Raw genomic sequence first — 16,497 nt, forward strand, 5'->3', positions numbered from 1 at the left:
AAGAAGCATATGGGAGAAAAGTGTGTATATTCACATTTTTCACTTTAAATGAAGAAACACAACTGTTTGACTTGACCACCAAGTAAACGAGGAACTATACTTACCTGGGATTAATTAATTCACGAAATCTAATATTTTACAAACTATAATATAACTGTGTGCTCATACATATAGCCTTAATACCCCATGGGAAGTGGATAGATCCAGTTTTTGTACCCTGACGTCATCAGTTACTGTCCAACGTCATTCCCTATCATCGACGTGGGCACAGAGGGGGCATATAATCTTGTGGTGAGCAAAGCGAGCCACCGTGCCCGAAGTGTGGCGAGTGAACAAGTTTCTTTTTTTGGTGGACTGTATGGGCAGGACACCGCACTTACGTCCTCACTGACTTCACTTCCAGGTACAGAATCTGAAGGGGAAATATACCTTTCCTTACAGCCAGACAGGGTACAGTACACTCACTTACTCTGTCTCCTCCATCCCCTCCTCTCTCTCATGCTACTGCTGGCCTGCCACTGACTGCCGTGTAGCCCTGCCCCGCCCCCTCTCCTGACTTCCACCTCCCTGTTAGCCTCCCTCGAACTGCAGTGCACTGTGACTGCAGCTGTAATCATCAATGGCCGGGGGGCCCCTGAGAGGCGCCCTCGGTGAGGTGCCCCCTGTGCCCCCCCTTAATCCGGGTCTGGAGCTGGGTCCAGAGAAGGAGTCAGTAGGAAAAATAGGGGGTGGGGCAAAAGAGGCAGGACTAAGCATAGGACTGGAGCCAGGATTAAATCAGCACTCAGCATGGAGAATAGGAGGCGGAGCAAGAGGTAGGACGGCCAATGGAGCAGACAGGACCAGCCCCAGCAGACCGCCTTCCACTGCCTGCTATGTATATGCAGAGCACGGCTTCGGGGGGCACTGGACCACTAAAATTGTACCGGCCCAGGGGGGCAAATGGCACCCTGCCCCCCGGCCCAGCCCACCCCTGGGCGTAACACGCCTGGCTTGAGTGAGTATTCAGGTCCTGTGCACCTATGCTAGAGCCGGGCATCTTTTTCACCAAAAAATGCATCTTAGTTGCAATGTGATGTGACTAGAAAGCATCAGGAGACTGTGCTGATTAATTTGATATTCAACACTTGTATATATGTGTGTGACTGAACCTGTGTATGAAGCACAAAGGAACTTGGCGTGGAAAAAGCTGCGACCACTGCATACACACAGATATACAAGTGTCACAATGAATCAGCACAGTCTCCTGGTGCGTCCTAGTCCTACTGCATTGCAACTAAGAAGCATTTTTGGGGGAAACAGACAACCACCGCTAGCAGAGATGCAAGGAACCTGGAGCGCCAAGAGGGGCTGTTTGGCGTGTCTGCAGTAAAGATGTCTGAGGACACCTCTGTATGAATGTGTATTTTGTTCTTCTTTTTATTATTTCTCAATGGGAATCCAAAGTTGGATTGAAGGTCGAGTATATAAACTGGTTTCAGTGTAGGTGATTCTCTCTTTAATGATATAGACATTGTTCATTTATAAAAGACAAATACACAATAAATTATATTTTTTCAGTTCCAAATGACACTTAGGGCCATATTCAATTAGATGAGAAAAGCCGTTTTCCGCGAAAAAGTATGGCTAATGCAACTTTTCGCCAGGTCGGAACTTATCTCCGTATTCAATTTGCCTACGCGGCAATACAATATAATGTAATAGGCGAAAAAGATTTGTCTATCAATTGCAGGTGAAAAGAAGCGCTACATTTTTATTTTGAGGTGCAAAGGTGGGGAAACTTCTTAGAACCCTAGGGACAGCCCCCCAAAGTACAATGGTGTCAAAAAATCCTGGGGGGAACTTAAGAACACAAAAAAAAAAGCACAAAGTGGGGGGGACAAGTATAAAAACTAGCGAAATAGACTTCTTGGGGGTCTGCACGGATGGGTCAGGTGTATTTATGATTGCAGGTGCATGCCGCAGGTGCGTTGTTCACATTTTTAAAACTTCACTTTAGAGACTTTAAAAAATGCTAGTACTCATTTTCATGTACCACAAATTTTACAGGACTACTAAAATACTGCTTAATGCAATTCTTCACCACTTGTACAAAGACGCTAATAAGAGGCTATTGAAACAACTTAAGTACCCCCAAACAGTTTTATTAGAGCTATTCAGACACATCTACATTGATTCCCAAATTTAGCGCATCTTTTGGGGGGTTCAGGCTGGTTTCCCCAATTCTGACAGCACTTTCCACCTGTTCTGAATTCGCCACTTGCTGTTTTCGCGTGTTTTGCAATTGAATACGGTGAATAGCGGGGACACGCATGATAAGTTTCCACGTCCAAAAGACATGATGTCGGCGAAAAGTCCAGCAGGCAAAACTTTTCCGCGGGTGCGAAACTAATTGAATACGGCCCTAAGGATTCTAACAGCAGTGAATCTCTTTGGGATTCCAATTTGTAATAATAATGAATTGCTTATGTTAGGTAACTTATAAACCACAATTACTACAGTCCTTTTCATATTGACATTGCGATAAACTTCACAGATATCCTCCCACTAGTCAGGTCTTCAAAAGGTTTTTCACATATACAGTACAAACCACTCAACATTTTCTAGCAGTTCACAACATGATACGTTCCAGATTCACTGCTAAGTAATGACTTCCAGCGAGCTAATGCGGGCCATACATGTAAACAATGATTGCCCGTTCAGCCGATGCCAATCCCCCGACTTGCCGATTCCATCATTTTTGAGTCAGAATCGGCAAATCAAAATTGTCCAACATGTTGGATTTTCACAATCCCCCAACACAGGCATCAGAAAAATGGAGAATTGCCACAAATTACTGCAGATGTACAGGCCCCTTAAGTCTCAGGGCCTGATTCAGCAAGGAACGCAATTGAGAGAACGCACGCACGCACTCGGCCGATGTTTTTGCACTGCGCATGTGTATGCATCACACTGCGTGTACACAAACTAGCCAATGCGATCGGGTAAATGTATGCAGACTACACGCAGTGTGCGCGCAGACCCTATTGATTGACAGGAAGTGCTGTTTGTGGGTGGTGATGGGGGTGTGGTCAGGCAAATGCAGGCGTGCTGTTTCTGTGGTGTCAGCTTTCATGCTAATTACTAGTTAGCTCTCAGCTGGATCTCTAGTAATTCCCAGTACATGCCTGTATCCATATTTCTCTGTGTTTCTCTGTGCATGTCAGCACCTGGATCTTCTGTGCTCAAGTATTCAGTTCATACCCTGATCTCCCGTATTCAAGTATTCAGTTCATACCCTGATCTCCTGTGCTCAAGTATTCAGTTAATTTGCCGATCCCCTTTGCTCAAGTATTCAGTTCATTTGCCAATCTCCTGTGTTCTAGTATTCAATTAATTTGCCAATCTCCTGTGCTCAAGAATTCAATTAATTTGCCGATCTCCTGTGCTCAAGTATTCAGTTCATACCCTGATCTCCTGTGCTCAAGTATTCAGCTCATTTGCCAATCTCCAGTGTTCAAGTATTCAGTTCACACTGATTTCCGATGTTCAAGTAATCAGTTTATAGTTCCGGTCTTCCTGCCACTCCCAGAGGGCCGCAACCTGCTCACTTGGTGCAGCAAAGCCCAACTGGAGGGGTCACTGGTGAAGACCACCAAGTGAGTTGGGCAGGTCTAGCCAAACCTGGGTTTGGCCGCAATAGGGAGACCTAGCACTGTCACTCACATGCTTGTTCCCATGCCACCCTAACCACCTGGCTTTTTCCCATACGGTTCCTGACAGTCACACACTAAAGAATGTATTAAAGTCACGCAGGTTCATGGGGAGAGGTGGGCCCTGCATGACTTTAAAACATTCTTCCCTGCATCTGGCTAGCAGGGTGCTGTTCTGGCTAGTAGCGCTGCTTCAGTGCTTCCTGGGGACAGAGGCGGCACAGGGCGCCAGGGAGCCTTGATCTGGCGCTAAAGTCATGTTTTCCATATTTGTAATACTGATGAATCTTACATGAATTAGCTTTGTAAACGTATACACTAAATTTGTATATTGTATAATTATTACCTGGTGTTGATAACCACAGGTGAATTGTGTTCTGCTCCTTTGTTTGCGCAGGGGAAGACACATTATTGCATATATACTAAATTTGAAGTGTTTCAGTGCTGCTACAAAAGTTTCTGCACATAAGGAATACTTTGTGCTTTTGATGCTGAAGGTATTCCTGAAAGAGGATTCTCTTTAGAGCTGCTTGGCGAATATTATCAATGAAGCAATTTCTATTAAAACCTCACTGAAGTTACAGCCATTTGCCCACTGTGGAAGCCAGAGACATGACAAAACACATTTGGGACATCCAAGCTCACATTATTATCACTCACTCATACTTCAGTCTCTAGGACATTTTTTACCAATATACACAGTCGCGTCACATTATTATGACCACCAGCTAGTAGCAGTGTACTGCACGGACAGCAGCTACACAGGCTGGGAGTGACTCAATAAGGTGCTGGTAGTTTAGCACAGGTATCTGGAGCCATGCTGACTGCAGTGCATCCCACAGCTGCTGGAGGGTGAGTGGTGGAGTATTCATAGAGCAAACACAACGATCAAGGTGGTCCCACAGATGCTCAATTGGGTTCAAGTCCCGGGAATTATGGGGCCAGGGAATTACTTGGAAGTCTTGGTCGTGCTCGTCCAACTGCTGTTGGACATTTCTAGCTGTGTGACACGTGGCATTGCCTTGCTGAAAGATCACATCCGCCTCAGGGAAGACAATCAGCATGTATGGGTGTACGTGCTCTGCAAGGATGGATTCATAACCAAATCGGTTGAGGGTTCCTTCCACATGGATGAGTGGGCCCAGGGAATGCCATGAAAACATTCCCCAGACCACCACCAGCTTGTATTCTTCCAGTAATGGTTGCAGGGTGTTTGTTCTCCGATGTTTCTTGCATGACACGCCAATGTCCATCCGTTCGATGAAACAGAAAATGTGACTCTTCGGATAAGGCAACCATTGGCCAATCCACAGAGGCAACCATTGGCCAATCCATTGGCCAATCCAATTCCGATACAGGCGTGAAAATGTAAGCGTTTTCCACTGATGCACCTTCGTTAGCATAGGTGCAGTGACCATCCGTTTGCTTCGAAGCCCCATACGAAGCAGGGTTGGTTGAACTGTCATTTTAGACACATGTCTGGTGGCCCCAGGTTCATTTTGACGGTGAGCTGCTCCACTGTAGCTTGTCGGTCGGCAATCACGCATCTTCGTATCAGACGTTCACCTCTCACATCAATAGTATGTTGTGCTCCGCAGTTTCCATGTTGGTTATTTACAATGCTGCCATTTGATACACCTTCACCACAGCAGCACGTGAACAGTTCCCAAACTGCGCTGTTTCATAAATACTGCCACCCTTGGCTGAAAGCCAATAATCAACCCTTTTTGCAACTTTGATAAATCGCCCCATTTACCCATGACAGCAACGAGTGATGTGTTTGCAGACGGCCTGTCGCACACCTTATATACCCACCAAGCCAGCGCATGACACGTGACGTACTTCATGGGCTACACGCTGCCGACGTCAAATGCGGATGTCAAATCTACATAATAAGGTGACTCGACTGTGTATAAGTTTACCAACATTTTTTTAACCTATATGTTTCTTTTCACTTTTCAAGAACGGTTTTCTTTAAGGCAACACTAAAGAGAATGACAAAACAGGATTTATGTTTTAAGATCAAGGGATAGATTTATTAAAGCTTCTAAAAATGAAAAGTGGTGGTGTTGCCCATATCAACCAATCAGATTCTGTGTCGTTTACTATGATGCAATAGAGAAATGATAGCTACAATCTGTTTGGTTGCCATGGGTAACACCACCAACATTTTTAGTTTTTAGAAGCTTTAGCAAATGAACCCCCCACCAAAAGAATGATGAGTATTGTTTGCCTACTGGCGATTCCCCTGGTAGCATAAATGGTCAGTGGCTCAAATTCTACAGGAAAATTAATCTACTTAATCTACTATCCCATCCAAAAGCTCAAAATTGTTTTTATATGTTACTAATTAAAGCCTTTTAAGTCGACTTTATGTGAATTTCCATGAGCAAAGAATTAATTTATAATGTACTATATTTCTCTCTTCTAAGCAAAAGGAGAGTGAGTAATTTGTCTTTATATATAGTATATTAAGTCAAATGCTAAATAAATAATGGATTTTTTAAAGGCTACTACTTTTGACAAATTATCCTTATCCTGCTTAAAGCAGAGGATAAAACATTCTGCATCACACCCAATTGCCTGCTACCACCTACTATATTGTCGAATGTGTGGCCACAGTAATCGCGAATAGCGGAAACATTTGTGGGTCCCAGGGACCCCTCGCTTTATAAAATTGGAGTCCTACTCCATCGTTTCTGGGTCCCATCACATATTATGGTGGTGTGAAAGCAGGCAGCAGCCGGGACAGTGCTGGTGGGCAGGTAGCAGTTGGGGTAGAGCTGGGGGGAAAGGCAGAGAGAAGATGGGGTAGAGGGGAGTAAGGCAAGGCGGTGCTGGTAGGAAGGGTGTAAGTGCAGACAGCAATTGCGACAGTGCTGGGGGGCAAGGATAGATAACAGCTGACAGTATTGGGGTACAAGGAGGGGGCTAGGCGCAGACAGTACTGAGGGTAGAGAGGGGGCAAGTGTAGATAGCAGCTGAGGCAGTACTATGGGCAAGGAGGTGGTTAGGGGCAGGCAGTGCTTGGGGTAGGGAGGGGGCGAGGATAGATAGCAACTTGGGCAGTATTGAGGGCAAGGAGGAAGTTAGGGCCTGGTAGGGAGGGTGAAACTGTAGGTAGCTGGAGCAGTACAGGGGGCAAGGAGAAGGTTAGTGGCTGGCAGTGCTGAAGGGTAAGGAGGGTGTAAGGGTAGACAGCAGCTGGGGAAGTACTGGCAAGGGGCAGGCAGTGCTGGGGGTAGGGAGGCGGTAAGGGTAGACAGCAGCTCGGGCAAGGAGGAGATTAGGGGTAGGCATATTTACAGTGCATCACACAAAGGAGTACCCCATAAATATAGTGGCCCACACACAGCAGTGCATTTAGAGAGTGTAACACATAGGAGTGCCCTCAATTTTTAACAATATTATAGTGTAATGCAATAATGTAAATAGTCCCTCACCAGCAGTGTACAGCTCCCTGGAGGACACTCTACTTACCCAGTCACCAGTACTGCAACCCCCAGGGTCCCACCCTTCCCTGCTGGTAGATCTGCAGCTCACTGGTGGTCACTACTCCTCTGCGCTGGTAATCCCCACGGCATGGGGCAAACGCAGGATTTTTAAGGTGGGGTTGATAGCTAGATAGATCTTTGTATATAAACAAACACACAAGCATGCATACACAGCATGCGCACACATAGCTTACATACACACTCATAGTTTACACACACAAGCATACTTACACATACACACACAGCATACATACACATACAGCATACATACATAGATACACAAGCATACTTACACATACACCCACAACATACATACAAAAGCATACTTACACCTACACACACAGCATACATACACAAGCATACTTACACATACACACACACATACACAAGCATTCTTACACCTACACACACAAGCATACTTACACATACATACACACACACATACATACACAAGCATACTTACACATACACACAAGCATACTTGCATACATACACACACAGCATACATACATACAGTACATACACACACAAGCAAACTTAGTGTACATACATACCTACAAATAGACACACACAGCATACATACCTACCAGCATACATACACACATACTTACAGTATACATACATACACATACAGTACATTCACATAAGCATACTTACATACAGTATACATATACACACACATCATACATACAGTACACACAAACATCAGCATACAGTACAGGTCCAGTCTCCCATATCCAAATATTCCGAAATATGGAATATTCCGAAATACGGAATATTTTTAGCATGACTGAAAAAGTGAAATCTTTGCTTTCTGATGGTTCAATGTACACAAACTTCGTTTGAAGCACAAAATTATTAAAATACAGTATAAATTAACCTTCAGGCTGTGTGTATAAGGTGTATATGAAACATAAATGAATTTCATGTATGTACACAAACTTTTTTTTTTATGGACAACATTTTTAAAGATATTGTATAAAATGACCTGCAGGCTGTGTGTATAAGGTGTATATAACACATAAATGCATTCTGTGTTTAGATTTGGGTCCCATTCTCAAGATATCTCATTATGGTATGCAAATATTCCAAAATACGGAATATTCCGTTATCCAAAATACCCCTAGTCCCAAGCATTTTGGATATGGGATACCCAACCTGTACTTACAAAACTGAGGGCTGAGAGGGAGTAGGAGATCACTGCCGGAGTCCATGTGGGCGGAGCTGCTGCTGCTCGGCATATGTAGCAGCTTCCTCAGACATCCTGTGCAGAGAGCTCTTCCAGTCAGCTCTCTGCCTGTAAACACTGTAGTTCCATCGCTCCTGCAGGTGGCCTCCTCTAGGGGCACAGACAGAGACAAGGCTGTCTCCTCTCTAATACACACATTTGGTTCACGGGGGTTTCTGCGTACGCTAGAGGGCTGTACTTCACCTCCCAACACCGCAGTTATTTTCTTCCCCGCTGCAGTCAGTGCTGTTGCTCCCGCGGTATGGTCACTCTCCTCCCCACTGCTGACAGTGCCGCAGTGAGAAGGACCAGAGCAAGCAGAGAAGGAAGAAGCCTTGTGGCAGGTGAGAATTCCTCCGCGCAGACGTGCAACATCCCGCCCACTCCGCCCGCCCTTGTCAGCCACTTAATTGGCGGCAAGGGATTGGCTGTAGCGGAGAGCGTCCCCGGGGACCCACCCATTTGTAAATATTGAGTCCCCGGTCCTCAAAAGTGGGTAAAATACGCGCTATAGCGCGTATTTGCGAACACTGGGCCATCTATACTGCTCAGATAAACCTTCTGACAATGTCTGAATTTTACATTTTACATTTATATTGTATTAAAGTCAACAATGTGTATCCTTACTTCAGCTGCTTTCCCATTGTAGAGACGGAAGTGATTGCAGGCCTTGAGATTCAGAGCAATGGTGCTATCAGGAACCTGTTGCAAGTATACTGCAAGGACCTCTTGTGATACATCATAATAATCAAGTTTGTAGTAACAAAGAGCAACGTAGACATTCAGAGCAAGGAAATCCCTATAGACAAAAAATAAAAAATAAATGAAAAGATTACTACACCACACAACGCAAAACAATTTTATATTAACAGGGCTACTTAAGTAAACAGGTTTCCCAAAAAAATGTAATTCACTATTTATCTAGTATTTTTTATATAAATGTATAATTTGTACATTCCCAGGTCCATGCAGAAATCATTATGCTTCTTCCACTAGGAAAAATGTAAAAACATAGAAATATCTGGTCCACACATTTCCTGCTGCTGCTTCATTTCCCATTATCAGTAACCCTTCCAATGGTGGCAGAGGCACTTTAAGAGAGGAGGGGGCCCATCTGCAGGCTCTGATCGGGCCCCCTCCTCTCCGGTGGCGCAGTAGACTGTGGCATTGTGCCAGAGTCTACTGCACATGCGCCGGTCTCTGGGAACATGGTGTCCATGCCGCGTTCCTGGGACACCTATACTGCGCATCCGCGATGCACCGTGAAATGCCCACAAGCTTACAATCTATAGAGAGATAGGCATTGATACACAAGGATAGGGGCTAAATATTGCATTTTGGTCCATCGGGCTTGCAACGAGACCCTTGTGGTAGGGTCTCGTGGCCGCAAACCCCAGAGAGCTTCTGGCTCTAACAGAGCCGGAAGCTCTCCCACTGACATCACTGGTGATGCCAGTGGGGCCGCCCACAAACAGCAGGTGTTTGCATGGGAACGCCTCCATTTGTTAAGCCACCCCCAAAAATCGACAGCCGCCCCATTTTGGTGCGAAACCTGGAGCGACGGAGCGCCCGTCGCTAGCTGGGTCTCGCGCATGCGCACGTCGGAGCCGGCTCCGGCGTGCGCATGTGCAGTGGCCTAACATCGACCCGCTTGCGAGCGCATAGTGCTTGCGAGCGGGCCTGAATCAGGCCCTGTGTCCTTAAGACCTAGGGATTGTAGTGTTTGTATGAGAAGAGAGTGGTCAACAGTGTCAAAAGCAGCAGAGACATCTAGAAAAATTAGAAGTGAGTAATGGTCTGAACCCTTGGCAGTGACAAGATCATTCATTACCTTAGACAGTGCTGCCTCTGTGGAGTATTGGGAACGAAAGCCGGACTGAAGTGTGTCCAATAAGTTGTACGAGTTAAGAAAGTGTGTGAGGCGGGTGTAAACAAGTATCTCAAGTAGCTTGGAGAGGCATGGGAGCTGATAGAGGGGACAGTAATTTGAAAGAGTGTTCGGGTAATCACTGCATGCTTGAACAGTGATGGAAAGATGCCAGTAGAGAGAGAGAGATTGCAGATTTTAGTTAGGATTGGGATGAGCACAGGAGCCAGAGCTTTACTGTTTTTTGAGGGTATATGATCAAGAGGAGTGGTAGTAGTGTAATGCTGGGCATACACTATACAATTTTCTGTCAGATATCTGTCCAATCTGGCTGGTTGGAATGAAAACCTGGTAATGTATGGGAGCAAATGACAATCGACCATTTGCTCACAAACTCAGGAAAACAGCCAAAAATGGTTGTCCAGACAAATTGGTTAAAACACACGAATTTAACGAATTTGAACAATTGTTTTTTGTCCGTTTTCCAGTGTTTAAGACCATATGATCAACTGTCATTTGCTCCCATACATTACCAGGTTTTCATTCCAAACAGCCAGATTGGACAGATAATTGATAGCATAAGAGGATGAGAAGAGTGTAGATACTTCATCTTCGTATGTATATATAGATGTAGGTTCACATTTAGATCTTGATTTTTAATTTCACCAAAACATATATAGGATTCAGGCCTGATTCTACAACTATAGGCAGTATTCAATTTGAGGTGAAAAGTCGTCATTTTCGCCTATTTCAATGTAAAAAAACGCCTCTAGCTGGCGAAAAAAAGTGCTGAATTGGGGTTTAGGGGTGCAGGCTTAAAAAAAATAGCCTGCACCCTTGGGAAAGCCCCCTAAAGACAATCTGTGTTAAAAAAAAAAAAAAAAAAAAAAAAAAAAAAATGGGGACACCCCAAAAAAATGTTTTACATTTTGGGGTTGAAAAAATAAAAAAAGTGGGAACACATCCTAAAGTACCAAAATAGATTCCAGAGGGGTTCGGAAGTATGCTGCAGGTGTTTTCTTCATTGCGGGGAGTAGCAGGTGCATTTTTGAAGAATTTTTCAAAATCCTTTTACGGACTTAAAAATATGCTTGCACCCATTTTTATGTACCCCAAATTTGATGGGCATAGTTATTTTTACAAAAAAAAAGTTCTAAATGCTCTTCTGCATCACCTTCTTCAAAGCCGCATTTATGAACCTGCCGCGGCTATTTAAAAATCCGACTTCCCTTCTGCATGCAAGACGGGGTACCCATAGTGATCCTACATGTCTGGACATCTTTAGGGGGGTCCCAAGATGATTTCCCGAAAATTCCTGTTTTTTTTCGCCGATCCAAGTTTCGCTGGGTCCCGTTTTTGCGTCCTTTTAAATTGAATATGGGGAATATCGGGCATGCGCGCAATACTTTTCCGCCTGGAAAACAGGCGAAGGAGGCGAAAAGTCCAGCAGGCGAAAAGTCTGGACTTTTTGCCTCAAATTGAATATGGGCATCAAGCTTTAAAAAAAATTGTCAATGTAATTTTGTAGGAAAAGAATGTAGGAACAGGGAAAAAAACACTTATTTTCCTCCTTTTCAGGGCGGAGTAAAAAATGCACACAAAAAAAAAAAAATTGATGTGGGTGGGGGAATTCTGGGAGCAATAAAACAATAAAACATTAGTATGAATATATATTCTACTAAACATATATTCTAATTTTAAGGGACATTTGCATCTTTGCATTTGTCTTTGCCTAAATGATTCCGAACTCATAACGGTACCATTTTTCAGAGTGGCTGCATTAAAAATAGTAATTGTAGGAGTCTTTGACAAATGTGCTATAGAGGCATCCACCTTAGGTGAAGACTTCTATGTGTCTCTATTCTCCCATGGTGCTCAAGTGCAGATCCTTTTAGATGCTGCTTCTGCACCACAAAGCTGCAGCTTCTGGTAAATGAATGGAACTGACGTGTTTCATCGGCTGATCTTGCTGACTGAGCAACAAAAGGTATTGTAACCACCCATGTACATATCAATACCGGGAAATCACTGCCCCACTCCCAGACTCACTACTTACTTATGAGGACTAGGGTCTAGTGAAGATTGCCAATGGTATTGTTTCAAAACATTTGTATAAATAAGGAAAAAAACCTAGCGCCAATAGAATAGAGAAATCTGACAATAGTTCAGCAGTCAAATAAGGTTATGTCAACCTTATTAATTGGAGTAGAGCAAAGAGAAAGACTGCGCTCTAGAGTCTATGCCGGGACATCAGTTCAAAACATACAATAGAATAAAAACAGCATTTTATTGTAATAAGGCTATACGCCAATTCAAAAATTGTATACACAATAAATTACATGCAAGAGAGTTGATCAGACTCTCAGTATTAAGACAATAAATATATACGAATGACACAAAGAGGTATAGTTAACCAATCTATATTGGAGTATACCAATATAGAAACACTGAAAATGAAGATACTAGTGACCCTGGAGATCCTTAGTAGTGAGAAAGGTCTCGTATATAAATGACCAGATAAGGTATGTCCAACCTTCTAAGGAAAGTCTCGTATAGAATTCAATATAGGGAGTATATCAAAGTAATAATAAAGATTCTTTCTCCTGAAGGTACTTTATCAATATCTCAATGCTGTATATATCGCAGCTGATTGAAACACATTTATAATAAAAATATCAACATTCAGCCTCCTCCAACATATATATACACACGGCTGTGTCTCTGTAAGCACAGCAATAGCCGTGGGGATGTAGAACTAGAGCCGTAGGTAGCAGGATAAGTTAATATAGGCCAGGTATATACCATCGACGTGAGGTGATACCAGCTACCAGCCCACTCCAGAGTATGCCAAATACCTCATAGCAAATTCTCAGCAGCCGGGACACTGTAAGGTGAAAAACGTGAATGATGTTTTTCACCTGTAGATGTTGCGCCAGATGACATCCGTCTCAGTGCGGCGCTGATGCAGACAATGCCAGACAGTGAGGTCCCTCGGCTCTGAATAGCAGCCGGGTGATGGTCGTGTCAGTGAAGTAGCGGTCATACAATGAATACGGAGGTGAGCAGGAGGTGAACGTCCCAGCGGCTCCGTTAATAGATACAATCTCCGCTATTTAAGCAGTAGGACTCCCGATGGACCGGAGGCTGGTCAGAGTAACAGTTGCCAGCTTGTCTTTTTAGGAGGCGTGCAGACGGACGCTGAATGTAGATAACAGGTAAGGTCTCCAGGCACCGACAGGGAACGACAACGCGTTTCAGCTACTACTGTAGCCTTTTTCAAGTCATGTTTTCCCCTTTGTCCATTACATGGTATAAATAGCCCTAGAACACAGCTAATTGATTAGTTAATTAGTTCAGTCTGGTCTGTTTTGTCCATAGAGCTCATTAAGAGTTCAATTCTGCAGGTTTGTAGTTACTCCCAGTGGATCTCATACTATCATTAGCTGCTTCTAAAGAACTCAGGTAAAAATTAACCATTAAACCACAAACCGACTAATATGTAGTTCTACTATACCAATAGTTAATACAATAATGAATTGATATAAACGTATATATACACATATACATATGTATATATATATATATATATATATATATATGTACATACATATACACACATAAAGATAAATTATAATTAATTATTAAATAAATATTAAAAAATATATCGCTACATAAAAAGATAATATAGAAATTATATATTTTAATTATAATATTATATAGTATTAAAGTTGATCTGATGTCCCGGCATAAATATGACTTGAAGAATCTAGGTATTAATAATAAACAACTTATATAAATAAATAGTGATAATAATGATAATAATAATAATAATAATAATAATAAAAATAGAATCAATAATTAAAATAATTAGAACTAATACAATATAAACCTATTAAAGAAAATAAATAAAATAAAACAAAATAGAATAAATAGCAAGAGAGGAAAGATCCTTAGACGGATGTCAAAGAAGAATAATTAAATAAGAATAACTCAATCCTAAAATCAACCTGACCCAAACGAACGTATATAAATTAATACATACATACATACACACATACATGTAAAAACATATATGTGCGTGTATGAATACATGGATAAATACCAATAAGGCAAGTTGGACAGATGATAGCCCACTCATACACAAACAAGGTCTAATAAATAGACCAAGAACAAATGAACCAAAAACAAGTGGGAAAGGGGGTGGGGGGTAGGCCATGGTCGCTTGGTTGACCAGACAGTACATAGAAAGCAGCTACGGTCTAACCCGCACCCACATATAGAACATGTATACATATATATAGATGCATGTACATACACAATCACATACACACATAAACATACTAATCATAAAATTCAAGTGCTTCGTTGAGGCCATCTGGAGAAAGTGTTTGAAGTCTGAAAATCCACTTGGATTCAGCTTCACATAGTCTTTTGAATCTATCACCACCCCTATTGGTAATTCCTATGTGTTCTATCCCCGCAATCTTGAGACAGGCTGGATTATTCTGATGGACCTCAGAAAAATGTCTGGAAACACTATGTGTCGCCAAACCTTTAATGACATTAAGTCTATGTTCACGAAACCGTTCTTTGAGAGCCCTAGTTGTTCGGCCTACATATTGTAAAGAGCAAGCACAACTAAGTGCATATATAATATAGCTAGATTCACAATTAATGTGACTAGTAATATCAAATTTAATATCTGTTATGGCTGATACAATTTGCTTATTTTTATTAATATGTTTACACGTAAGACATCTCATACGATTGCAGGGAAAACATCCATTTGGTCTCAACGGAAGCCAAGTATTAGTTTGTATATTCTCTTTGATATTTCTAGAAAAAGTACTTGGAGCTAAAAAACTTTTTAGATTCCTATTCTTTTTAAAAATGACAGTGGGTTTTGAGGCAATATTGGATGAGAGAACTGAGTCACACAATAATATTTTATAATTTTTATTAATGATTGACTTAATTTTATTTGATTTATTATTGAATTGAGATATAAAGGCCAAAGGAGGATCTTTCTTCATAGATTTAGTGGTAGTTTCTAAAGGTAGAGAGATATCGGCTATATTGTCCAAGGTATTAGTTGGTACAATAGTATTATTAGCATAAGGCCCAGTCTCCTTCAACCTAGACTTATGGGTCATTTCAGCATGAGTTTTAGCATTCTCCACTAGTTCAAGAGGATAACCTCTCATCACAAAATTTTCAGTTAATTTGTCGGCATGAAGATGAAAATCCTCATCTCTCGTACAGTTACGTCTATCTCTGCCCATTTGACTCTTAGGAATATTATCAATCCATGGACGATAATGTCCACTCTGGTAATGAAGATAAGAGCTCGAGTCTACTGGTTTAGTATAGAGAGTAGAGATGATTTTATCATCTGCAACCGACAACATGACGTCTAGGAAATCAATGTTAGTATGACTAAAGTGCGAGGTGAACCGTAAATTAAAAGTGTTAGTGTTCAAAACTGAGGTGAAATCAGTGGTAGAAAAAATATCCCCATCCCAAATCAAAAATAAATCATCTATGTAACGGCCATAGAACAACAGACCCTCTCCGGCTGATCCATCCCAAATGTATTTATCCTCAAATGTACCCATATATATGTTGGCAAAGCTCGGAGCGAATCTGGTGCCCATGGCCGTTCCATGAATCTGTAAATAGTGGGTGGAGTCAAACATAAAATTATTGTGCGTTAAAATAAAACGAATACAATTCACCAAAAAATCTCGTTGAGCATAGGAAATGGTATTATCTTTGTTGAACATTTCTCCAACTGCCAGAATCCCAGCTTCATGTGGAATATTGGTATAAAGAGCCTGGACGTCAAGGGTAAGAAAGGCATACCCTGGGCGCCAGGTAATAGTGCTTAATTTATTTAATAAGTCAGAGGTATCTCGGATATGTGACCTCTGAGTAACCACATACTTTTGTAAAAAATGGTCAACAAAAAATGATAAATTAGAAGTAAGTGAATTAATCCCTGAAATAATAGGACGCCCTGGTGGAGAAATTAAAGACTTGTGAATTTTGGGTAAATAATAAAACACCGGTGTAATAGGGTGATTATTAAACAAAAAATAAAATTCATCTTTATTTATAACACCTCTCTCTTTGGCATCATCCAATAGAATTTTTAGTTCTTTCTGGAACCCTAAAGTGGGATCCTTTCCCAAAATCTGATAGAAACAAGCATCTTGA

At 42.1% G+C, this 16,497-nt stretch overlaps 1 protein-coding gene across 1 annotated transcript in view; it reads right to left on the reverse strand.

The window, feature by feature from the left end:
* The window catches only part of IFT56 (intraflagellar transport 56), a 128,375-nt gene that overhangs the window by 51,398 nt on the left and 60,480 nt on the right, over positions 1 to 16,497 (reverse strand). Inside the window, exon 7 of the mRNA XM_088468117.1 lies at positions 9,042 to 9,213. Within this exon, the coding sequence (XP_088324243.1) occupies positions 9,042 to 9,213 (172 nt within the window). The remainder of the gene's footprint in view (positions 1 to 9,041; positions 9,214 to 16,497) is intronic.

The sequence above is a fragment of the Taudactylus pleione genome, unplaced genomic scaffold, assembly GCF_031769625.1.
Source record: "Taudactylus pleione unplaced genomic scaffold, aTauple2 ptg000080l, whole genome shotgun sequence".
Lineage (NCBI taxonomy): Eukaryota > Metazoa > Chordata > Amphibia > Anura > Myobatrachidae > Taudactylus > Taudactylus pleione.